The sequence below is a fragment of the Daktulosphaira vitifoliae genome, unplaced genomic scaffold, assembly GCF_025091365.1.
Source record: "Daktulosphaira vitifoliae isolate Bord-2020 unplaced genomic scaffold, ASM2509136v1 Scaffold_2, whole genome shotgun sequence".
Lineage (NCBI taxonomy): Eukaryota > Metazoa > Arthropoda > Insecta > Hemiptera > Phylloxeridae > Daktulosphaira > Daktulosphaira vitifoliae.
This window is the reverse complement of record NW_026099573.1, coordinates 16721858-16747175: the sequence shown is the minus strand read 5'-3', so window position 1 is coordinate 16747175 and position 25318 is coordinate 16721858. Positions and strand designations below refer to the sequence as shown.

The following is a 25318-nucleotide window of genomic DNA, read 5'->3' as shown; positions in this document are numbered from 1 at the left end:
GAAAAAGATGTCTCTTTGAATCCTCCCTGTAACCAAGTAAAGGGTCAAATTTAAAAAAAAAATATACCAAATGATAAATAAATATCTAACATATCTATTTAAAAAAAGAATAATTTATATTCATCTATTTTGAAAAAGTTATGGTAGTTTTAGGAATAAAAAGTGAAAAAAATTTACCGATTTAAAAATTCTAATTTTTTTGAGATTCCCCTATTTACGTAGAACGACGAAACTTTTTCAATTTTTAGGGGTAATGTCTTTGACTAGATACGATTTGTGATCTTTTGACGTACGTTGAAAAAAATCTGTTTGGTGTACGTTGAGAAAAAATGGTAACAGACATAAAAAAAAAAACACATCATAGTAAATTTAATACCTTCTTAGCTACGAATTTAAGCTAAAAGTGATTGGTAATAAATACTAAATATAGATTTTTTCAAATTAATTTAAGCTTAAAAATGTTTTAAAACTAATTCTTTAACAGAGTGACTATTTTCTCTTGGTTCCCCTAGTTATGAAATTACCCACACTATACCTAATTAGATTTTATCATTTACATGGTCGGTTTTTTTGTCTGGCTCGTAAAAATCTCAAAAACTTTGTTCTAAGTTTTTTAAAATTTAATCTGACTTTTTGTTTAGCAGTTATAAATTAAATTTTTGAACAATTTTTTAAAGTATAAATTACATAAAAATTTTTGAAGCCAAGAAAAATTTTTTTAAATGTTATTAGTTATTTTTAGGTCAATTTGAGTGAAATTGTCCATTAATAAATCAAATCATAAATATGTCTTGATTTTTTAATTTCTAGATAAAATAAACGAAACACAAATAATAAGATGCAAATAGATAAATATTTTTTAAAATAATTTAATATATTATTTGAAAACACTTTTTTTTTCAAATACTTTGTACTCTCTTTTCCAATTGCTGTATTCAATGAGTTAGTAATGCAATTAAATAAGCCATGGTTTTGTTTTACACAAATTTTTTGATTGAAATACTGAAAATAAAAAATAAAAATAATTATTTTATATAATTTTATTTGTATTTAGTGTATTTACGGGTGCTATGTTCATTCAGCCATTTTACCAACATTTCATAGACGATGTTATTGGTTATTGCAGGTAAGTTTTTTTAAATCTAAGTAACTTAGTACTGTCATTCATTATCTCCTTAGTTTCTATCCTAACTATTTGGGGTCGGCTCTACATTGCGATTTGACAGGTTTTTACATCAGTTGTCAACTTGATGCAACCTCATTACGGCTGAGAGAGCCAGTATAAGGACAAGGTGTGCGCCATAGTTAGAGTTCCCATATGGTCACCTATCCGAGAACCATCAGCAAATAGCGGAGCTGAACAGTAGTGCTATGGCGGTGGCTAATTGATCTACTTCGTTACAACACATCCCTAACATATTTACGAGTACTAAGTACTAACATTGAATTGTAAAATGTAATGAATCTTAATTAAGTTAAGATTCTATACAATATATAATTTAAACTTATTATGTTATACTCGAGCCTCTTAACTATAAAAATATAGTAAATCTATTAAAGCCCAATAAGGTTGTTGAATATTTTTTTAAGAGAAATAGTTTTTTTCCTTCAAAATACATTCAAAGTATAAGTAATAAATATTTTATTTTTTATAATTTCTAGATAATTCTTAAATATATATTTTTTTATCAAAATATATGGGATAGATAATTTAATTAATAAATAGTCTTAATAATAATACTATACTTAATTAATTGATTCTTTTAGTTTTTATAATTATAATATGATATAGTCAATTAGACCTAAGTTGACCATTAATTTTTTCATTCCAAATTTAGCTTTAACGCATCAAAAATTTTTTAAATAATTAATTTAAAGGACTAGTTAGCTTTAATTCAATTTTACTATTTGAGATAACAAACACTTAAAAGTAAATTTGGGAGTCAACTACTTTACAGTACATAAATTATCTTACAAAGAAACTTAAATCAATACTACCTTATATTTTATCTTAGTTAATCCAACTATACTGAAAAACTATAGAATTACCTTTTTTAACTTAAGTTATACCACATACGTTTGCATATTATTTAGTGCTACTTATTTATTTTTTTTTGTTTTAGAATCCAGACATGGTGTTAGTGCACTATTTGAACGTTCCGTATCCAGACGATAATAAATTATCTGTAATCTCCCCTAACTCGGCACTTTGGGCCGATCGAAAAGAGTGGACTAAAGATGAACTTCTTTCTCAATTAAAACCCATGTGTAAGAATCATAAAATTTACTTTCTTAATAAAAATCTTTATTTTGATGCATATTTTTAGTTTACGAAGAAAATTCTAATTTCAACAGTGATATTGAAGTTAAGGTATGTTAATTGTGATTTTTAAGATATTTAAATAGAAATTATAGAATCTGTGAAAAATTGTTTTAATAAGGCGTAACTATGTTTTTACGTTACAAAAAAATACGAAATGAAACCATATAAAATATTATAACTTGATTCTAATAAATATTAAGTGAAGCCGTAAAGGTCGACAGTAATTAGGCATTAACAGACGTCGGAGTTAATACATTTAGTAAAACAATTAAATCAATCGTTAGACACACGATAATCTCTAATTTTTTAATTTTCAAATAAATTGAACATAAAAATAAAAATTTTGTTTCAAATAATGCTTTTTTTTCCTATGGTAAAAAGTGTACATTTTTCATTTCTTTTAAAATAATTTAACAAATTAGTAATAGTAAAGAATTTAAAAAGTTTAAAAGTGTAAAATACATACTATATATTAAAACCATAAAAACATTTGTATGATTTATTAAAAAAAAGATCATTTAGTAACAAGGAAAAAATAAAATGTGTTCATTTAACTTTTAGACTGTTTCAAAATCTTAAAACTTCTCAATTAAAAAAGAACTGAACTAAAGTTTCTGAAGTTTTTCTCTGACGCTTAGCAACTAGTCGCACATTTTAATTTTAATTAGCTCAAAAGAAACGTGCTCGGCTTACATATACATACATTAATATATTTTTTTTTATTTGAGAGAGGATTTCAAAGTTTCTAGAAACTTAGTTTATTGTTCTTGTTGTGATAGAACCTTTACCTTTGCTTTCCCAAGAGTGCAGATTGTTAAAAAAAAAGTTGCTTTGCATAGATATAAGACGAATCCAGTATTACACTTTATCAGTCATTTTACAATTACAACAATTTTACAACTATTTTTGTCTAATATAAATATTAAAAAACGACTAGTCTTTAAATTCTTAGCATTATATGGGCTAAAAATATGTTTGGGATTATAAAAGAACTTACAAAATCTTATATAAAAATTACTTTAGCGTTAATCGAATTATAGATTTACATTTTAATAATGTCATTATAACATTAAAAGCAAGAAGAGATATTAAATAGAGATATTTTTTGGTTGATTCAAAACATTGTATTTTATGTATTTATACGTAAAAAAATCGTATATTATAATTTTTGTATTTTTAAAGAGAAGTGTTAAATACTCAATTTATCATGAGTTCAGCATTCATTAAGTATGGACAATAATTTTTAAATAGAAATAACTTTTTTCCAATACATTTATATATGTATATAATTAGACTGGAGATTGTGTGTCCACTATGGTTACTCAACTTATGGAATGGCAAAAAAATGCTCGAGCATCACTTCTCAGTAGAACTTTAGAATGTGGATGCCCTGATTCTACGTGTGCAGATGGTCAATCGTGTTCTCGACCTATCAGACGTATACTATCTTCGGATAGTAATCAAGTAATACAATTATGATTTAAAAAAAATAATAGATAATATAAAAAGAACATTTTGGCAATTTTTGAATATTAGGTTTCTTCTACTACGGGAAATCGTACCCGACCATCTACTATAGTTTTTACTAATTCACCTTCACATCAATCAAGAGTCAACTTAACAACGGTAACACTTAATTCAAATTTGAATTTTTCAAATAAAAAATTGATTAAGATTAAATCAATTTTATATGGTCTAAATTTATGGCTTATAAGCTTTTATTCGTATACGAACGAATAAATAACACAGAACAAATGAAGTGCAGTTTATAATATTAAGATAAATTGTATATGGGAATTTTCTACTGACACTAAATTTGGGTTCAGATTAGTTGAATCATATGGTTTGAATATATGGTTTCTAAAATAATTTCAATTTAGTTATTAAGCTCTTGAAAATTTAAAAAAAATATAACATTTTTTTTAAATTGTGCATTAAGAAAAAAACATTTTAAAAATTTTTATAAAACCATCTATTTAATGGCTAAAAATCCATAACCGGAAGTTAAACTAAAAAAAAAGTTATTGGGAAAGATTAGACTGATTTTTTGACAAATAAGCTTACTATTGAAAAATTAATCTATCACTTAGAATTGCTATAAACAAATTTAAAATCCTATAAAAACAAGTTAAACTTGACGCAGCAGTCTCAGGAGGAGTTCAGTGACAATAGGCAAGGACGTGATAGGAAAGGTGGAAAGTTCTAAATATTTAGGATCAATAGTGCAAAAGAGCGGTGGTATTGACGAGGATGTAAGACACAGGATTAAGTGCGGGTGGTTAAAGTGGAGAGAAGCGTCTGGTGTGTTTTGCGATAAAAGAACTCCAATGAGGCTGAAAGGTAAATTCTATAACACTGCAGTGAGACCAGATATGATGTATGGTTCAAAGTGTTGGGCGGTTGACAAGAAAGTAAAGCAGAAAATGAGTGTAGCAGAGATGAGAATGCTTAGATGGACGAGTAGAGTGTCTACAAAAGTTAAGATAAGGAATGAACATATAAGAGGGAGTATAGGTGTAGCATCAATCGTGGATAAGATGAGAGAAAATATACTTAAATGGTTTGGTCGTGTTATGAGAAGAGAAGAATCGGAAGCTATAAGAACAGTTATAGAAATGAATGTTGAAGGAAGAAGAGGAAGAAGAAGACCGAAAAAGAAATGAAAGGGTGTAATTGAATGTAATATGAGGACAGCTGATGTTAGCTTTGATGATGTGGTAGATCGTGTCAAGTGGAAGTTAAGGATAAGGTTGGCCGACCCCAAGTAGTTGGGATTAAGGCGAGAAAAAATAAGAAGAAGAAAACTTTTTTTTATAAATATTTTATACATATCCCTTTCATATGACATGCTTATTTAAAAAATTTAAATATTCCTTCTTATACATGGGAGGTAAAAACTTAAAATATACGTATTATAAAAGTAGAACTTTTTTAACTTAACTTTTGATAATGTTCCGACTTTAAAAATATGTTAAAAAAAGCCTATTAAATACTTATCTTAAAAAAAAATTGTCCAAAGACTTGTCTTTTGTATGTATATCGATCCCAAATTTAAACTAAAAATATTATTATTTTATAAATATTCATAGGCTTTCCTGTTTTATAAGTCCATACTTACATTTTTGATACACGTTTTATATAAAATAAAAATATATATTTAAATTTATTTATATGTGAATTGTACATCATAAACGTGCAATCAAGAAAAAATAAGGAAAAAAGAGTTTATTTTGCTTATGAAATAATCCAAAATTTCTTCTAAAAATTAAACAGTATCTCCAGAAGTAAAAAATGTAAACTTTAATTTTCCTTAATGAAAATCCCTATATTTAGGTTATTTATATCATAATTTTTTTCTAACTTGTTCTTCATTTTCAATTTTTTTCATCTGATCAATCATTTTTGTTTTAAAATTTTTTAAAGATTTAGGTTTAAGTAAAAATATTTTTTTATTCGGATTTAATAATATTGGAGGTAATATAATAATTTGTTCAATTGGCCATAAATTATTTGTAATATAGTTGTCGTCAACATTTTTCCATTCAGGTCCGTTCAATCGTTTACTAAATTCATTGTTTATTGATTAATGTGTACAATACATATTCATATTTTAACTATAAAATAGATTGTTATTTCAAAAAAATTTATATTACTTAATTTATAATAATTTACATAGACTCAATGCGGACTTTCTTCTTCAAATATATTAAATGATAATTTGATACCAAATTCAACACAAGAATTTCATAACCAAGTACAACAACAAATTATTATGAAGTACGATTGTGTAAGTATTGTATTTATTAATCAATTATATGATATTTAGAGGCAGGTTGACGATACTTTTAATGAACTGGGCTTTTTATAACGAATAATTTTTTTTTAATATAATAATTTTATTAAAAAAATATTATAATTAGTATTAGTTATAATAATGATATAAAATATATATATATATATATCAATATAATTTAACCATAGAGGGAAAGTGGATCATTTATGAATAATAGACATTTATCACAAAATAACACACCTGAAAATAGTCGAACAAACGATGATATTTTGCATGGATATAACAATAAAGAAATTTATCAGGGACCAGAAAATCAAAATGATCACATCATAAATATTTATCAGAATCACAATAATTTGAAACAACAAATTGAAGATCATGTCAAGTCTGAATTTTATGATGTTACTTTAGACTTGTCACACGATGACATCCAAAAGACTCTTTCAGTTAACATGCCCGCTGTAACTTGTGCTAATTCTGACCAACTTTTAAGGTAAAAATAAAATGTGTGTAGTATAATTACTATAACAACATAGGAAAATGTATTTTTACGTAACTAAATTAAAGAAATTTAGTCGTATTAACTGATTTACAGGGTATTGATTTTAGGCGAGACACTTATTTTCTCAAAAACTATAAAAAGTTTTTAATTTTTCTTATGAAATAATTATTTGGTTAAAAACTCAACAATATTATATAGTTGACTAATTTTTTTTCATTTGTTTACGAATAAAAAAATCTTTAATTTTTTTAAAGGGAAATCCTACTTTTAACTTGATAATATGATAGAGGAAAAAATGATAAACAATTATGTTCATATAATTTTTTAATTGGTCTATTGTTCATCTGTTGGTGAACAGAATGTTCAAGTTTAGTTATAAGAGATCAATTGAATCATATTTCATTATTAAAAATAACAGAAGTGTTCATTTTTCCATTTTATAAATTAGATCTAATTATTATCTAATTAATAAATTAGATTTTGACTAAGATATAATCATAAATACAGAAATCCTATCTTTAATATTTAATACGGCCGCTAGAGATTGACGTAAAAATGTAGAAAATGTACCGGAAGTCATGTCATAAAAAGAGACTCGGTACAGGATCAGAACCTGCGATCAAAGGCGTTGTAGAAACAATCTTACTACTAAACCACCGCGTACTTTTGATTAAGATTTCGAAACACTTTCATTTAGATTGATAACGTGATGTGCGGCTAAGTCAAACAAGGTATCGTGTCATATTTTATGTCTATTAATAATCGCATAGTCTTATATTAACACAAGTTTATTGTTGTAAATTGTCATCAACTAACATAAAAAATGACTTATAATCTAATGAAACAGATTATTGCTGTATTAAAAAAACTAAATTAATAAAAAAAATTTTATTTAATTTTTTTAAAAATTTTATTGTGTAATATTATCAAAATAAAAATAGTATTTTCCATTTACAAAAATTAATGTTAAAGGTTTTTTTTTTAGATGGAAAAAAAATAATTTTATTTCATAAAATTGTTTAACTGAGAAAAAATGTGTCATAACCTTAATCAATTTCCAGTTTTTTTTACATCAATTATATAAGTTTAAAGTACTAATCTAGTACATTAGTAGTAAAGGTCTTTCAGAAAAATATATTTGTAATAAATATTTCTTATTATATATACGAAGTTATTAACAATTTTATACTTATAAAGGAACTTATTAAGTCGTTTGACTTAATCTGGATATATATTCAGATTAACAAAATTACTCAACTTTTGTACTTTGGAGTTAATATTTCAAGAAATACTCATGATGTTTACTACTTGGGGTTTTCAGTAACTAGAACAGTTACCCTAACTGCTATTAAAAGAAACAAAAATCAATATTATTTTATTTTTCAATTAACTAGATCAGTAATAAATTAATCACTCAGTATATATTTAAAAAATTACACATACATAATTATCAAGTTAAATTATTTTATATGTTTATGTAATCTAATTTAAACTTAATCCTAGTTATAATAATAATAATAGTAATAATTAATAACTAACTTAAATATAATACTCGACATTAAGTTTTTTCTTTACCACTTAAATTGAATTCTCTTGTACTACTTAACTGTTTAATTTAATGTTACATTAAATAGTATAGGTGCAATTTAAGAAGACTTGAGCTGCCTACTATTTATTTTACTTTTATAACAAAGTGTATTTTTTCTCTTTTAGCTAATTTGACAATTACAGTCAATTACAAATAATTTATAGTAATTTGAAAGTTTCCGTGTATATTTGAGGATTATATTAAATTATATATTTTTTAGTTTCAATGCGAATCTGAAGAGATATTGGTTTTGTAATGATGTGTGCATTTTTTATGTTTGTCCATGAAAGTTCTCAGCTCTCACTGGTTCGATTTCAATGCCATTATGTCAAAAGAATCCGATTTTAATATTAATGAGCTTATCAGAGACTAAAATTAAAAAAACCCCTTCATTTTTAAAAATTAAAAAAAAATATTACAAAATAATGCTACCTTAAATATAAGCATTTTCAAAAAAAATTGTCTATATTTTAAAGCTGATGCAACTTTTTTTTTTTAAACACTAATAAAATGAGATTTAACAGAGTATACTAGAGACAATAATCTTACTTTTGGTATGCATCTATAATGTGATGAAAAATCTAAGTACAAAAAGTTTTAAAAGGTCATCCACATATGTTATTTTTGTTCTTTAACTCGACTTTTGAAAATATTGCGAAAAGTCTGACAAATTCTATTTTATATCAAGTTCAAGCTTTGAAATATAATACAATATTATAAAAAAAATGTTTAGATGATTGTTCTATTATCTAATGAATAATGTCTTAATGATATTTTTTTCCAATTTATGTGATATTAAAGTCAAAAATGACGAAATTTCTGTAAAAATGTTGAAAATATATTATAAAATATCATATTTTCTCCACTGGTCTTAAAAGGGTATTATTTACTCGTATTATTGGAAAATTCTAAAATTATATTTTAAACATTTGAACAGACTGGATGATAATAGAAACAACAAAAATGTAACTGGTGATGACGTTTTTGTAAATTTGGACGCTTTTGATATGCTAACTGACTTCCAAGAGTTGGATATTTTAGAAAATACAGACCATCAAACATCAAGTAATAAAAAATAGTTTTACTAAATTAATTAAAAAAAAATTGTTGAGTTTTCTCCTCTTACAGCAAGCTTGGTGACAGGAATGAGTACAAATGCAGAGTGCTCACAAAATTCTATTGGACATATTCAAATGGATATCGATGTATTGCAAATTACAGATTATTCCCCTGGGTGGGCATTTCCTGAGGTCAGTTAAAAATGAAATATTTTATATTTTCGATAAAAATGAAACATTTTAAAGTTTTAATAAGGAAAAATATGATAATAAGTTGAAAAACATTCATAGAACTTATAAAATTAGATTTATTAAAAAACTAATAAAAGGTCAAAAAATATTCTGTGATTCCATATTTTAGTATAGCTTCTAACTATAAATTTACTATCAAAATAAAATTCTCGTTATAAATTTATTGCTTGTTATAAAAAATTTTAAATTTATTTCAGAATCAAAATTTTAAGTTTATATTACTGTTATATAAATGAGTTATGTAAAGCGTTTGCAAAATAATTTTATCCGAAGAAATTACTTTACAAATTTATCTATTTACAAAAAAACTTCATACGTGCTTTATTGTCGATAAAATTAGGTATGTTAATACGATACAAAATCAGGCGAGAGATGTGTAACATGATTGTTATTTCATTATTAATGTATTATTTGTACATCATTTTTCAATTTATCGTGTAGGAGACGTGTAGTGTTTTTTTAATATTATTATAAAGTTTTCAAAGAACATTTACTTTGCTGACGGCATATTTTTTTTGGAAATCCAAACATTCTTGATAATCTTTCAAAAAATTTGACTTTGTTAAATATACTCCATGTTAATGCCAAAAGAATGTAATTTAAAATGAAATAAAAATGTATAGAAACAAAACATCTAAATCATACAATACTATTAAAAAAATTAAAGATTTTTAAATTTACTATATCAAAAATATTCCAACCATTATTTCTCTACGTGTAATTGGTTGTTATAACAAAATATAAATATTTTGTAAAAATATGCGACATTTTGCTATTGATTAAATGCAAAATCATACATAAAAAATTAAATTATTTTATTTAAATTTTGATAATATTCTAAAATATTAGTTTTTTTTTTAAACTTGAACCAAATTAAAGCTTTTTATATGTACTTTATAATTAAACATATAAAAAACGTCTGTATAAATACACATACTGTTTAAGTAATTAAATAAAAATCGAAATTTGTGAAATTTCAGTTAAAATTTTTCAATATTTCTTTAGTCTTTCTTCAAAATTTGAAAATTCGTAAAATGTTTTTTGAGGAAGGAATTATAAATCCTTACTGCTATAAAAATTACAAGAGAATGGGATCTATGATATTTTTCTGCGCGCTATTATTATGATACCAAAGGGACATTTTAATATATTACTAAAAATACACTAATACAACAAAACTCTGTTGCTACTGTAGAATTATACTCCAATAAGTCTATAGGGTTCGATTCATATATTTTTTAATCAATTTCTTTGGAAAAATATATTTTATTGTAGTATGATACAAAAAATAATCTATAAACAACATTTATTGAATTTGCTAGTATTTTCTTAGGGTGGTGTTAAAATACTAGTTACGGGACCGTGGTATTCATCTTCTTCGTACACTGTGATGTTTGATTCAGTTGAAGTTTCTACTACTCTCATTCAAGAAGGTGTCCTGCGTTGCTATTGTCCTGGTAATTATAATATTGTTCATTATATTTTAAAATTAGAGTAATTTGATTTTTAATATTTAACTTTTATTACATAGGTGTAGATTGAAAAATTTGTGAAGGCTGTAGTTTCATAATCTTTTTTATAAGTCTAGATAAAAGACCAAATGGAAAGCTCAATAACATTTTTTTAACTCCTCCACCAAAAACCATGTCACTATTATCATTCATATAAAGATTTTAAAATTACATTATACTCAAAATCTGAATAGATTAAATATACGTAGGTTTAACTTGCAATGTAATCCGAATATTTTTTATGAAAAAAAATAAAACGTTTAATAACTGAGGAATTAACAAAAATATTTCCAAATGATTTTTAAGTTAATACACAACGTAAAAATAAATGGATAATAATTTTACTAATTTTTTTTGTTTTATACTTAGCACATGATATTGGGACAGTTACTTTACAAGTTATCGTTGACGGAAGACCTATATCGTCCACAGCTATTTTTGAATACCGCCAACGCGAGTTTCCCCTCACGATATCATCATTAACTGTCACAGACACTTCATCACTACTTAAATTCTATTTACTTCAAAAATTAGATTTACTCGAAGAATATTTACAACCTATAAGTCAACAATCACATCTTCTACTCGTAAGTTTTAAATTAAATTTTACGTTTATTATTTTTGTTTTATTCATAGACTTTATATTAGAAAGTTACTTTTTAGAAAGAAAATTTGGATTTGTTTAACAAATCAAACTTTGAAGAACGGCTTGTTGATTATTGCGAACACATAAAACAATTTTCGTGGAAACCAGAATCCGAGTGTAATATTAAGCAATTGGATACTGAAACGACTATTTTACACATGGCTGCTTTTTTAGGCTATTCTAAGTAAATTTATTGAATTTAAATCATCTCTATTTAATTTTATAATATGAATGATTTAGACATTCCTAGGTGTAATGCGTATTATTTAGTTAAAAAATTATAATTCGTCGTTTGTACTACAATGATACATATATTAGGATCATAAACAAACAAATTCGAATTATATATGTTTTATACAAGACATGTTTTTATTTTCATAACTGTTTATAGAACTATGCATTTCACAAAAAAAAAAAAAAAAATTGTAGAAAAAAATGAAAAAAAAAACTTTTTTAATAATTATTGATAAAATGTTATAAATGCATATGTGTGTATGTGTGAGTTTATTTATTTATAGTATCATTAAAGTGTAGTGTATATTAAGATACAACCGATAGAGTAAGTAATTGATTTGACGCTAAATTGTACATTTCCAAACAACAATTATATTATGTTAATTGCCACCGGAATTTCTGCAAATAATAAAGATAATTGCCATAAAACGGCCTTTAGTCTGGTGCTGGAGGTGGTAAAAATTGTGGCTGCCGAAAAACAGGGCTTAAATGTTCTATTATATGTGAACATTGTAAAGGTCAATGGTGTACAAATTCAATGGAAATAAAGATTGAAGATTAAGAAAATTTTACTATTGTTGAAGATATATTCTATAAAAATTTAGAATGGGAAAATGAATAAGAAAATGGAAAAAAATTTTGTTTGATACATTTGTCAAATAACTTTATAGTGGAGAAATCCTCCATCGATTACATACTTTGCACTAGTAATGCATATAACTTGTATTTAGGATATAAATAAGGAAATAGGAGATCATGTAGCTTTTGTAATAATCCATTAAAATTTAAAAATTAAACACTATCTACAGATTTGCACCAAGGCGTTGTTTTTTGATAATGATTTTAATCATCTATACTGCACCCAATTATACACACTGTGCCGGGACACTGCTGGTTTTTTTTTTAAATAGCGATTAGTTGAAATAGTAGCAGTGGGTTTACTTTAATTATTTCATTATTAATTTTAACAATAGAAGTTATTGAAGATACAGTTATAACTTTATTTGACCTTTTAAGATTTATATCATGAAAGTTATTATCCACCATTGAGTTTACTAGAACAAAACCAATTTTAGACACTTTATGACAATTAATTTTATCATTACTAGAAATTCTGGCTGAGTTGACAAAAGAGAACATGAGGTAGGTGAAATGAGGAGATCAGTGACAATAGGCAAGGACGTGATTGGAGAGGTGGAAAGTTTTAAGTATTTAGGATCAATAGTGCAAAAGAGCGATGGTATTGACGAGAATGTAAGACACAAGATTAAGTGCGGGTAGTTGAAGTAGAGAGAAGCGTCTGGGGTCTTAATGCGATAAAAGATTTCCAATGAGACTAAAAGGTAAATTCTACAACAATGTAGTGAGACTAGCAATGATGTATGGTTCAGAGTGTTAGGCGGTTGATAAGAAAGTAAAGCAGAGAATGAGTGTAGCAGAGATGAAAATGCTTAGTTGGATGAGTGGAGTGACTAGAAAAAATAGAATAAGGAACGAGCATATAAGAGGGAGTATAGGTGTAGCGTCAATCGTGGATAAGATGACAGAAAATAAACTTAGATGGTTTGGTCTGTTATGAGGATAGAAGAATCGGAAGCTGTAAGAACAGTTATAAAAATGAATGTTGAAGGAATAAGAGGTAGAGGAAGACCAAAAAAGAGATGGAGGGATGTTATTGAATGCGATATGAGGACAGCTGATGTGAGCGTAGAAGATGTGGGAGACCGTGTCAAGTGGAAGTTTGGATGAGGGTGGCCGACCCCAAGTAGTTGAGATTATGGCAAAGAAAAAGAAAAAGATTAGCAGCAATTAACATAGTATAATTGTTGTTTGGGAATGTACAATTTAGCGTTTAGTTGGGTTTAAACAATATAGCGTCAAATCAATTACTTACTCTATCGGTTGTATCTTATTATACACTACACTTTAAAGATACTATAAATAAATAAACACACACATACACACATATGCATTTATAACATTGTATCTAATGTAAGTATAACATGATAAAAAGTAACCGTAAAATGAAAAAAATTGGAAAATAAATTTTAGTACTCATATTAAATGTAATGTAACTCGAAAAATATTTGTTTAAATGAAAAAATATAAGTTACCTTTTTTGTTTAAAATTGTCTTTTAAACAACTTCTGTACGAAATTTTTTTTTGTTAGTTAAATATTTTTTGAAAAAATTAAAAAAGCTCATATTTTTTAATTTTTGCGAGGCTGTAAAAAAAAACTCAAGTCCAATCGATGAGGACTTTTAGTATGTCATTATACATATCAACTTTTAAAAAAAAAAAATTTGGTTGGTAATTTTTTCCGCCATTTTTTCTTTGTTGACTGGCCTATTAGGTTTATTTGTTCAGCAACTGATATTGTTCAACTAATTACAAGCAAATTATTTTAAATACAAGTAATGAAAATACAACTTTCCCTATTTAATTTTTATTCAAAAATCCCATTTAGTACTCCACTAATATGAATAAAACTTTAATTACAAGTAGTCTTTATTTGTGTTGTATTCTTTTAGCTACCGTTAAAAAATGTATTTATTTATTAAGTTGAAATTTAAATCTTACGCCGTAAATAACAATATTGTATCATTTTTGCAAAAAAGGTATGTATGGTTTAAAAAATGTATATGTTGATTTTAATTTAATAACCTTAAATCTTTATTCATACATTACATCTATAATAACTTGACTTGATTTTAAAGCAATTCGAGAAGAAAGTACGAACTAATTTTAATTTAAATATAAACCCTAATGAATTAGTACAAAATTAATACATAAAAAATATCCAGAGCTACATAATGACTATTTAAAGAATTTATTTATCAGCTCTTTTCGCCAAAATTACTCCTTCATTGACTGGCCTATAATAATTATAGAGGAATATACCATCAGGACGATTTCCCTTTTAAAATTTGCACACTACATTTTTTTTTTCAATAACTCGGTAATAATTATGTATCAAATCTAAAATTTCTTTAAAGGGTAGGCAATAACTCCCTTTTAAATGAGAAATACATACATAATAAATTTTTACGCATAACATAAATTTAGTTAAGGTATGTTAACTTATCAACTTATGTCAACCTACTCCAGACGCGGAGCAAAATCTTTATTAAAATTCGTAAAAGATTTGACAATTTTTATAGTTGAATAATACCAAATTTCATTTTTTATGGTGAGTACATTTTTTCAGAGATTCAATTAAAGTTTAAAGGTGTTAACTTGTTTCATCGTACCTATAAATTCAAACACACATACATATATATATTTATTAATTTAAACATTTTCATATATATTATTTTGTAATAATAATAATAATTTTATTTTTCATAGAAAAAAATTGTAATCTGGGGAATTTGAATTTTTATACAATAATTATATACATTTTAAAAATTGATAAATATTCTGTCAACACCAAAAAATCTCAAAAAAAAAATTTTTGTTGTAAACACCAAAAAAATGGCGAATTTTTTTCTTCTTTTGAACTGCATTATATTAGTAAAAATATGTAAAACATAAAAATATGCTCTCTTGTCATATGTATAATGTTATACCTATGGCTATTATAATAAAATAGTTCAATTCTTATTGTATTGTTTTTTTTCATAAAAATCAACTGGTTTTTATGATCAAGGTATAATCAAATTATAATCATAATAAATCTAAAGTGTTTTTTAAATGGTATGTAAGTGGTATTATTTTATGTTTTTATTTTTAATTTTCAATAATAAAAATATTTGTTAAGTAGCGGCAAGCTATAGTTCATGAAAATCAAGTGGTTTAGTTTTCTATTACCTTCATATATTTTTAGAAAACCTTTATGTATTATAAAATAGAACAGAAAAATTAAAAAAAAATCGTTACATTTTTTCATTTTGTTGTGAAATTATACTTTTCTAGACTAGTATGTAAATTGCTACAATGGAAATTGGAAAAGGTTTCACAATTTCTAGAAATGGAAATAAATGTTTCTAAACAAGATTGTGAAGGATACACTCCATTGGTATGATTTATAAAAAAATTTAGTAGATCATAGACTCCCCATTATTTACAAATTTTGTACAATATATTTTATACTTATATTTATACTTAAGATGTGGGCATGTAAGAAAGGACATAAAGATACTGCAGTTTTACTTTGTCAATGGAATCAGACAGTTCAAAATTCTAACAGTATCATGAACTCCGATTATTTTCAGACTGAGATATTAGAATCCGTCCATCAATGTAAGACTAATAATTTTATTACTTTTACATCTAGCTAAAATTTAATATTGACTTTTTTAGATTTCAATGATTTTAATCATAATCAATACTATACATGTGATAAATTAACTGATGATATTTTTACAAAACCTAATGAGTTTATTAGGTAAAAATTATATTTATATCAGAATTTTTTTAAATATAAAATTTTTTTTATTCTTAATTTGTTTAGTGAGATTAAAAAAGAAAATTCATTTCACAAATTTGACGTTCCTAGTTCACAAACTGCCCAGTTAAACCATTATGATTTGTGTGAGTTTATTATTACTTTTCGAATACTTATTTAATTCTTGATGAACACAGTTTTATTTATTTTTTTTAATGTTTAGCTTTAAAAGAGAATACTGATAATCAATGTGATCAAAATAACAAAAAACATTATTTAAATTTTTCACAAACAAATGACCACTACAAACGGGTTTTAAAATCGCTACAACATTGTCCTTCTATACAAAAGTAAATAATTTTTTAATGAAATTAAATTTTAGCAAGATACATAATTTTATCAAAACTAATATGTTTTTATAGGTTCCAAAAAAGTGATACGCTACCTCTGCAGTCACCGAGTTCCGATAGTGGTATTTCAATAGAACGATCACCTATTCTTAAAAAGTCTAATTTCATAATTTGTAAGTTAATTTTTAAAGTATTAGTAATAAATAATTTATAAATAAATATATGAAAGGTGCAGAGGAAAAATTGAAGTATCTTTTTAAAATAATTTTAAAGAAAAGGCTAAAAATAAAATAATTTTTTTTTAACTGCATACCAAACATTTTCCTTACCTTATTTTAAATTTGTTTATTGTAAATTTAAACTAACTATACAACTTCCTCAGAATACAACAAATATTATTATTTTGGTTTTTCCCTGTACGCTTCATATTTAAACATTTCTGTTATTTCCATTTTTATCGTATTTTGGAAATTATAATATTTCGATAATTATATTTTATTTTACATCAGTACGTAATATAATATAGTTTTTATTCGGGTAACATAATTTATATATATATGATTGTTAGTAGTTTAGAGCAAAAAATACAATGCTGTGTAAGTTCAAATCGTTGAGTAATTTGAGTTACTTCTAATGTTAATTAAAATTGAAAATACAAGTATTTATAATTTTTGAAGTAGAAAAGAGATTCTTTAAATATAACACCAAATATTTAATTTTTTTTTTATTGATTATAATTTTAACGAATATACTATGCAAATAAGTATAGTTGATATTTGTTAAGTTTAATTCAAAATTTAACAATAATTCATCCTCTTTGTTTAGATATGCTACTTGTAGAATAATGCTATATATTTTTACCATATATATATATTTAAGTAAACATAATTATTGACTATTGTAGAATTATATAAATTATTGAATGGGTATTATTCATAATACCAGGGCCGTATTCATAATTTTGGCACCCTCGAACACAAAATTTATGTCACTACTCACTTGTAATATTAATATTAAAATTTTATTTGTGTCTGTGTGTATACAATAAATAAATTAATAAATGTATACGGTTTAATAATTGAAACTGTAATTAAATAATTAATTAAACTAATGACTAAAAATTCTTTTTAGCTTCGATGCGATGATGAGAAGGTTTTAATTTTAATGTGAAATACTAATATTCAGCTCTTACATGACCAATATTGTCAATAAATACACCAAAAGAAACCGCGTAATAAATATCTAGTTAAAGGAATTACATTTCAATAATAGAAAATTTTTTTTTAATTTTTTTACATAAAAAAAAATTATAATCGTTGAATATTATTTTTCGATTTAGATTTTTTTCACGTAATATAACATGACTAATACTTTATTTTGAAAAATTGTATAAATATGATTTATTTATTATTTATTAAATATTACTAATAGTTTAGATAATAAACTTTTTATTCAATTCCTATTTAGAAAATTTAATTAAAAACTTAAGAAAAAAATAATTTAAAAAATAAAAAAGTTAATACAATTTTTTTTATTTTTTAACTTTTGACAATGTTCTAAAATTCCCGTGTCTATTGAAGTTATCATAAAATTTAAGTTCAATAACATTCTTTAATAAAAAAATCTGTCCAATGACTTCACTTCTATAGGAAGTGTCCACTAAAGTCAAAAAAAGTAAAATTTCGTAGTAATTTTTTTAATAATTGTTAACGAAATTTTGCTTCAAATGTTTGGTAAAAATGTGCCATCTCCAAGGACATTCTAGTCTATAACCCTCTAGTTATTATCGAGGTGGACATAATGGCCATGCACTCAGACCCGTTGGTCTATTGTGCGCACTATAACACTCTAAATACGGCATTGGAAATTTAAGTAATTTAGTTAATATATTTTTTGTGCGACTAAATAGAGTATAAGTTTGACAAAAGAACACACGAGGTCAATGAAACGAGAAGAGTAAGGATAATAAGTGAAAATGCAATAGGAAATGTAGAAAATTTAAATATTTAAGGTAATTTTAAAAAGAATCAGGTGGTATTGAAATTGACGTAAGCGTAGAATTAATTATAAGTGGAGATCAATAATGAGAAGCGTTTGGTGTTTTATGCAATAAGAGAATCCCAATGTTGGGCGGTTGACGAAAAAATAGAATATATAATGATTGTAATAGAGACGAGAAAGCTTAGATGGATGAATGGAGTGACTAGAAAAGATAGGATAAGGAACGAACATATAATATTGAGTATAGGTGTAGCGTCAATCGTGGATAAGATGAGAGAAAATAGACTTAGATGGTTTGGTCATATTACGAACAGAGAAGAATCGAAGCTGTAAAAACAGTTATAGAAATGAATGTTGAAGGAAGAAGAGGAAGAAGAAGACCAAAAAAAAAAAAAAACGGTAGCACAGTGGGGTCGAGGCACAGTATAGACGTGGCATAGATGAGATAAGTATAGATGATATCTGACAGTGATTAAAATCACTATCATAAGAAACGCTTCGATGCAAATCTGTAGATAGTGTTTCCTTTAGAGAAATTGGTGAAATATTTTAAAAGCAACATGAACTCTTATTTCTTTAATTATATCCTGATTAGTAGTTCTTTGATTTTAAAATATAATATATGAATAAATACTAATTATAGTTTTTAAATTTAGTATGAAATTGTGAGGCCAGCTATGATGTATGGTTCATAGTGTTGGGCGGTTGATAAGAAAGTAGAGCAGAGAATAAGTGTAGCAGAGATGAGAATGCTTAGTTGGATGAGTGGAGTGACTAGAGAAGATAGGATAAGGAACGAGCATATAAGAGGAAGTATAGGTGTTGCGTCAATCGTGGATAAGATGACAGAAAATAGACTTAGATTGTTTAGTCATGGTATGAGGAAAGAAGAATCGAAAGCTGTAAGAACAGTTATAGAAATGAATGTTGAAGGAAGAAGAGATAGAGGAAGACCAAAAAAGAGATGGAGGGATGCTATTGAATGCGATTTGAGGACAGCTGATGTGAGCGTAGAAGATGTGGGAGATCGTGTCAAGTGGAAGCTTAGGATAAGGGTGGCCGACCCCAAGTAGTTGGGATTAAGGCAAAGAAAAAGAAAAATATTACCAGATATTCCGGTGGCAATTGACATAATATGATTGTTATTTCGGAATGTACAATTTAGCGTTTAGTTGGGTTTAAATAATATAGCGTCAAATCAATTACCTACTCTATCGGTTGTATCTCAATATACACTACACTTTAATGATACAATAAATAAATAAACTCACACATACACACATATGCATTTATAACATTGTGTCTAATGTAAGTATAACATGATAAAAAGTAACCGTAAAATGAAAAAAATGGAATATAAATTTTATTACTCATATTAAATGTAATGTAACTCGAAAAATATTTGTTTAAATGAAAAAATATAAGATTATATTTTTATTTATAATTGTCTTTTAAACAACTTTTGTGCGAAACTTTTTTTTGTAAGTTAAATATTTTTTTTTGAGAAAATTAAGAAAGCTCATATTTTTGAACTTTTGCGAGGATTTAAAAAAAAAGCTCAATTCCAATCTTGAGGACTATTAGTATGTCATTATACATATTTTAATTCAACTTTTAAAAAAACAAAATTTTTTCCGCAATTTTTCCTTTGTTGACAGGCCTAGATGTCAATTTTAAACTTGTAATTGAGCTAAAAGTTATGGTAATATATTCAATTTATTTTACTATAAACTTTCATAAATCTTTATCAAAAATTTTTCATCAACTTTAAAGAACCAAAAAAATAGGTTAAAATTGAAAATTTGGACTGATTATTTTTAACATATTAAAAATCAAATCAGTAATAATTTGAAAACAAATTTTTTTTTCTTTTAATTATTATTTTATATATATAATTAGTAATAATATAAAAAATTAGAAGTGATAGAAATAGTCTACTTGCAGATTTGAAAACAACGCGAAAATTTGATTTAGAAAAGTATATTTTTGCTTCTGATGAAAGTTCCTTGTAGTCCAGTGCATTTTTTTATAGTAACAAACAGTTTTTATTGAAAATTATTGTATCAAGCCCTTTAAATTTTTATACACGTAAAAGTAAAGCAAAATATAACTTCTTTATTATTTTTATAATTTCTCCGTTTAAATTACAATATTAAATATCAATTTCATACTAAATTTAATAATTATAATTAGTATATATTCAAATATTATATTTTAAAATCAAAGAACTACTAATCATGATATAATTAAAGAAATAAGAGTTGATGTTGCTTTTGGAATAATCCACCAATTGCCTAATTAAAACAAAAAAAAAAAAAGTTTGTTGGGAATTTTTTCTGCTATTCTGCAAAATTACTCCTTCGTTGACTAGAATGAATCATTAAATAGAAAATTTTATGAGAATTAAAACAATGTTATTTTTAAGATTAATATGCAGTCAGAAAGTTTTATAATTATTATTTATTGTAAATTTATCAGAAAAACTCATTATTTTTTGCATTTTTATCGTAATAGAACACTTAAATAGAAATCATAGTAATCATTTCTAAGTAATTTTTGATATTTAAAAAGATTCTACTATTGAAATATCCAGAACTGAATTAATTTTAATGATTTACTTTAACTAAAAAAAAAAAAGTTAATATTTTGAATCCCTCTTGTGGGCAGGTAAAGGGTTAGATTTATAAAAAAAACCAAATGATAGATAAAGACATGCATCTAAATAAAAAAAAATATACTGATTTGGTCATTTTTGATAAAGTTATAACAATTAACAAAGTTATAAGTTTTATACACTGGACTACAAGGAACTTCCATCAGAAACAAAAATATACTATTCTAAATCAACTTTTCGCGATGTTTTAAAATGTGCAATTAGACTTTTTCTATAACTTCTAAGTTTTAATATTATTAAAAAATAGTTTTTACATATAAAAAAAAATAATTAAGAACAAAAAAAATTGTTTTAAATTAATACTGATTTGATATAATATTTAATATTAATTTGATTATTAATAAGTTAAAAATAAGGAAAATGACATATTTAACCTATTTTGTTAATCGTTTAAAGTTGATTGTTGTAAATGTTTATAATAAAAAAAAAAAATTTATTTTACCATAACTTTTAGCTCAATTGGTAAGTTTGACATTGACATAATTAAATAGAAAATTTTATGACAATTAAAAAAATTGTATCGTTAAGATCAATATGCAGTCAGAAAGTTTTATAATTACTATTTATTGTAAATTTATCAGAAAAGCTCAATATTTTTTTGCATTTTTATGGTAATAGATAACTTAAATAGAAGTAATAGTAATAATTTCCTAGGAACTTTTGTTGTTTGTTGAAAAGATTCTATAATTGAAATATTGAGAACTTAATTAATTTTAATGATTTACTTTAACTAAATGTACCAATCAAAACAAAGTTGTTAAAAAGATTTACTCAATTGAGTGTATTATAAAATTTGATTATATTTGTAAAAATCAATTGTTAATTCAGGAGAAAAAACAATCATTTTTTTTAGAAATGATTTATATAGCAACATGTTACAAAAAAAAATTGTAATATTATAGTCTAGTAGTAGCACACACAAATAGAGTAAAAAAATTATTAAATTACAAAGTAAAATGATTTAATTTTGTAGTTGAAACCTATCATATCAAACTTCATTCGTTAATAAATATTTTGAAAACATTAGAAATTAATGATTTTAATTGTCTTTATGGAGACGATGTAATAACTAACTGTTTAATTGATAAATTAGAATTTTTTTTTCAATTTTTGAGAGTAATATCTTCAACTAGATACGAATTGTAGTAATTTGACGTATTGTTGAAAAAAGTAGGTCAAGTTAGAGCAGAGAAAATAAATGATAGTCACAAAAAAATATCTTCTCGGCTTTGCATCGAAGCGAAAACTTAAAATATAGTAAAATAATTTTAATACGAATAAGAAATTTCTTCTTGCAAGGGGCGACTAAAGTGATGGGATCCTTGATCTTTATTGAAGTTATTGAATCTAAATGTGATAAAAATCAAACGAGTTAAAATTTATACTAACTTAAAAAGAATTAAGAAAAAATGCAAAAAATTCATTGCCATATGCGGGTTGGAACCTCGTACCCCAAGCGTGTAAAACATAAATTTTACCAACTCGGCAACCGTACGTTGCTTCCGGCGGTTGAAAAATTGGCTATTTAAGCTAGTTCAAATTTCAAAGTTATTTTTCTCGACTTAAAAGAAACAAACATATTTAAATAAGTTTAACTATCTATACTATATCAATTTTAATTTATATAATATTTATGAAAATCTGTACTCCCCTTGTCAGGTATTTTAAAATAAAATAAAATACAAAACCCAGAATTTTAACACAAAAATAGCATATTTTTGCATACGGTAGTCATTTTTACCATGAAGACAAATCCAGAGGTCAAATTTTTTTTTTTCACATTAAAGTATATTACATAAGCTTTAATTTAAGATATATTTAAAAGTGTCAGTATTTCCGGAATACTTTCAAAAATTAAATTGAAAATATCGTAGTAACAATACGCATGTTTAAAGTTTTGACCCCCCTTGTTAAAGGGGTATGATCCGATTTACAAAAAAAGCGTGCCAGATGAAAGGGGTATATCAATATTTATTATAAAAAAATAATAATATAGATCCATACATTTTTCCAAAAGTTATATAAAATATAAATTAAATAATATAACATATAAAATCGAGATTTTTTTCACGGAAATCGTACGTTTTTCTTTAACTTTGATGTCCGTTTTCACCACGAAGACAAGTCCAGAGGTCAAATTTTTTTTTTTCAAATTAAAGTATATTACATAAGCTTTAATTTAAGATATATATAAAAGTGTCAGTCTTTCCGGAACATTTTCAAAAGTTAAGTTGAAAAAGTTCTACTTTCTATACGCATTTTAAAAGGTTTGCACCCCCCCTGTATAAAGGGAAATGGTCCGATTTTAAAAAAAAGTATGTCGAATGAAAGAAGTATATATAAAGTATTTATCATTAAAGAATAAAGTTGATTCATGCATTTTTTAAAAAGTTATAGCAACATAATGTTAAAAAATGTAAAATATAATATCAAGAATTTTTTCACAAAAATAGCATATTTTTGCATACGGTAGTCATTTTCACCATGAAGACAAGTCCAGAGGTCAAATTTTTTTTTTTCAAATTAAAGTATATTACATTAGCTTTAATTTAAGGTATATATAAAATTGTCAGTCTTTCCGGAACATTTTCAAAAGTTAAGTTGAAAAAGTTAATTTTTTGTAAAAAAGTTACCATTTTGAAACCCCATCCTTTGGGCTGTTAAAGGGTCAAATGTTCACAAAAATATATAAAATGATAGGTAATTATCTAAGGTATCTATAAAAAAAAAAATTATATTGATTCGGTCATTTTTAAAAAAGTTATGGCAATTTTAAGTAAAAAAAATTGAAAAAATATCGAAAATTAGCGATTTTTAAATTTGTAATTTTTTGGGGGATTTCCCCCGTTTACGGGGAACGAGGGAATTTTTTTCAATTTTTGAGGGTAATGTCTTCGACTAGATACGATTTGTGATCTTTTGACATATTGTTCATCAAAATCGGTCCAGCGAGAGCTGAGATTGAGCGTTCACAGACACAAAAAAAAAAATAAAAAAAAATAAAAAAAAAAACACATCATAGTAAAATTAATACCTTCTCAGCTTCGCATCGAAGCTAAAAAGAGATTAAGGCTTGGAAAAAGAAGAAGAGGATTTCAGCTGTTCATAATATTTTATTGTTTAAAAACCATCATTACTCTTTTAATAATTTAAATTTTAAAAAGGTTGATAAAATTGACTCACTTTTTTGTTTCTTTTATCTACGCTCTTAAAATAAATTTGTAGTCAGGTAGAAATAATTTGATTAGGCTTACATGGATTGGTCATAATATAAGGAGAGAGAAATCGGAAGCTATAAGAATGGTTATAAAAATAAACTTTGTAGGAAAGAAAAGAGGAGGAAGTAGAAGATCGAAAAAGAAATGGTAGGATATGTAGTTAGGGGTGATATGAGGACTGCTAGCAATTGTATGCTAATGTTGATGTGAGAAATCATGTCAAGTAGAATTTCAGGGTACAGGTAGTTGAGATATGGGCAAAGGACACGACAATATTTTGTGTGACTATAGGACCAATAAAAGGTTATTAAAATTGTTATTGCTTCTAATTCACTCAATCATTTTAAGATAAACTTAAATAATTTTTATCTTTACGATTTATTTTTAGATTTAGTAAACTTGCATGTCCCAAAACATGTTAGTTTTTCAATTCCAAAAGATCAAATTATCATAACTTAGTATTAACTTCCAGTAATATTGAAATTTATAAATTTATTAAAAAATTGGTATTATTTATTCGATACGAGTTTATTTATAAGAGTTCGATAGCTTTTTTATTAGCTTGTTATGGTAGAATTTGATTGGCTGACCATTAGGCATGGTGACCGCACTGTCCAAGAGACCGGCGGAGACCTTATCAGCTGTAGCACCAGATGACAGTAGTTTTGGTGGTGACCGTGGAGACGGGGTTAAGGGAAAGCAACCAAATCAAACTCAAGGTGAAACAGAAGTTCACCAAGCAGATCCGGTGGTTGAAAACTCACCAGGAAATGGTATGGA

General features: G+C 25.3%; 1 protein-coding gene across 6 annotated transcripts in view; it reads left to right on the top strand.

The window, feature by feature from the left end:
* Positions 1 to 25318, top strand: part of LOC126898521 (calmodulin-binding transcription activator 1) — a 67455-nt gene that overhangs the window by 30310 nt on the left and 11827 nt on the right. For 5 of the 6 annotated variants that reach the window (XM_050672628.1, XM_050672627.1, XM_050672625.1 and 2 more), the window contains 19 exons: positions 1055 to 1126; positions 2124 to 2268; positions 2328 to 2371; positions 3617 to 3787; positions 3860 to 3949; positions 6000 to 6110; positions 6305 to 6609; positions 9144 to 9271; positions 9335 to 9456; positions 10850 to 10973; positions 11397 to 11614; positions 11691 to 11857; positions 15824 to 15926; positions 16018 to 16150; positions 16211 to 16295; positions 16362 to 16441; positions 16519 to 16645; positions 16718 to 16818; positions 25135 to 25311. In XM_050672628.1, coding sequence (XP_050528585.1) covers positions 1055 to 1126; positions 2124 to 2268; positions 2328 to 2371; positions 3617 to 3787; positions 3860 to 3949; positions 6000 to 6110; positions 6305 to 6609; positions 9144 to 9271; positions 9335 to 9456; positions 10850 to 10973; positions 11397 to 11614; positions 11691 to 11857; positions 15824 to 15926; positions 16018 to 16150; positions 16211 to 16295; positions 16362 to 16441; positions 16519 to 16645; positions 16718 to 16818; positions 25135 to 25311 — 2503 coding nt within the window. The remainder of the gene's footprint in view (positions 1 to 1054; positions 1127 to 2123; positions 2269 to 2327; positions 2372 to 3616; positions 3788 to 3859; positions 3950 to 5999; positions 6111 to 6304; positions 6610 to 9143; positions 9272 to 9334; positions 9457 to 10849; positions 10974 to 11396; positions 11615 to 11690; positions 11858 to 15823; positions 15927 to 16017; positions 16151 to 16210; positions 16296 to 16361; positions 16442 to 16518; positions 16646 to 16717; positions 16819 to 25134; positions 25312 to 25318) is intronic. The other variant, XM_050672629.1, reaches the window with a different exon arrangement.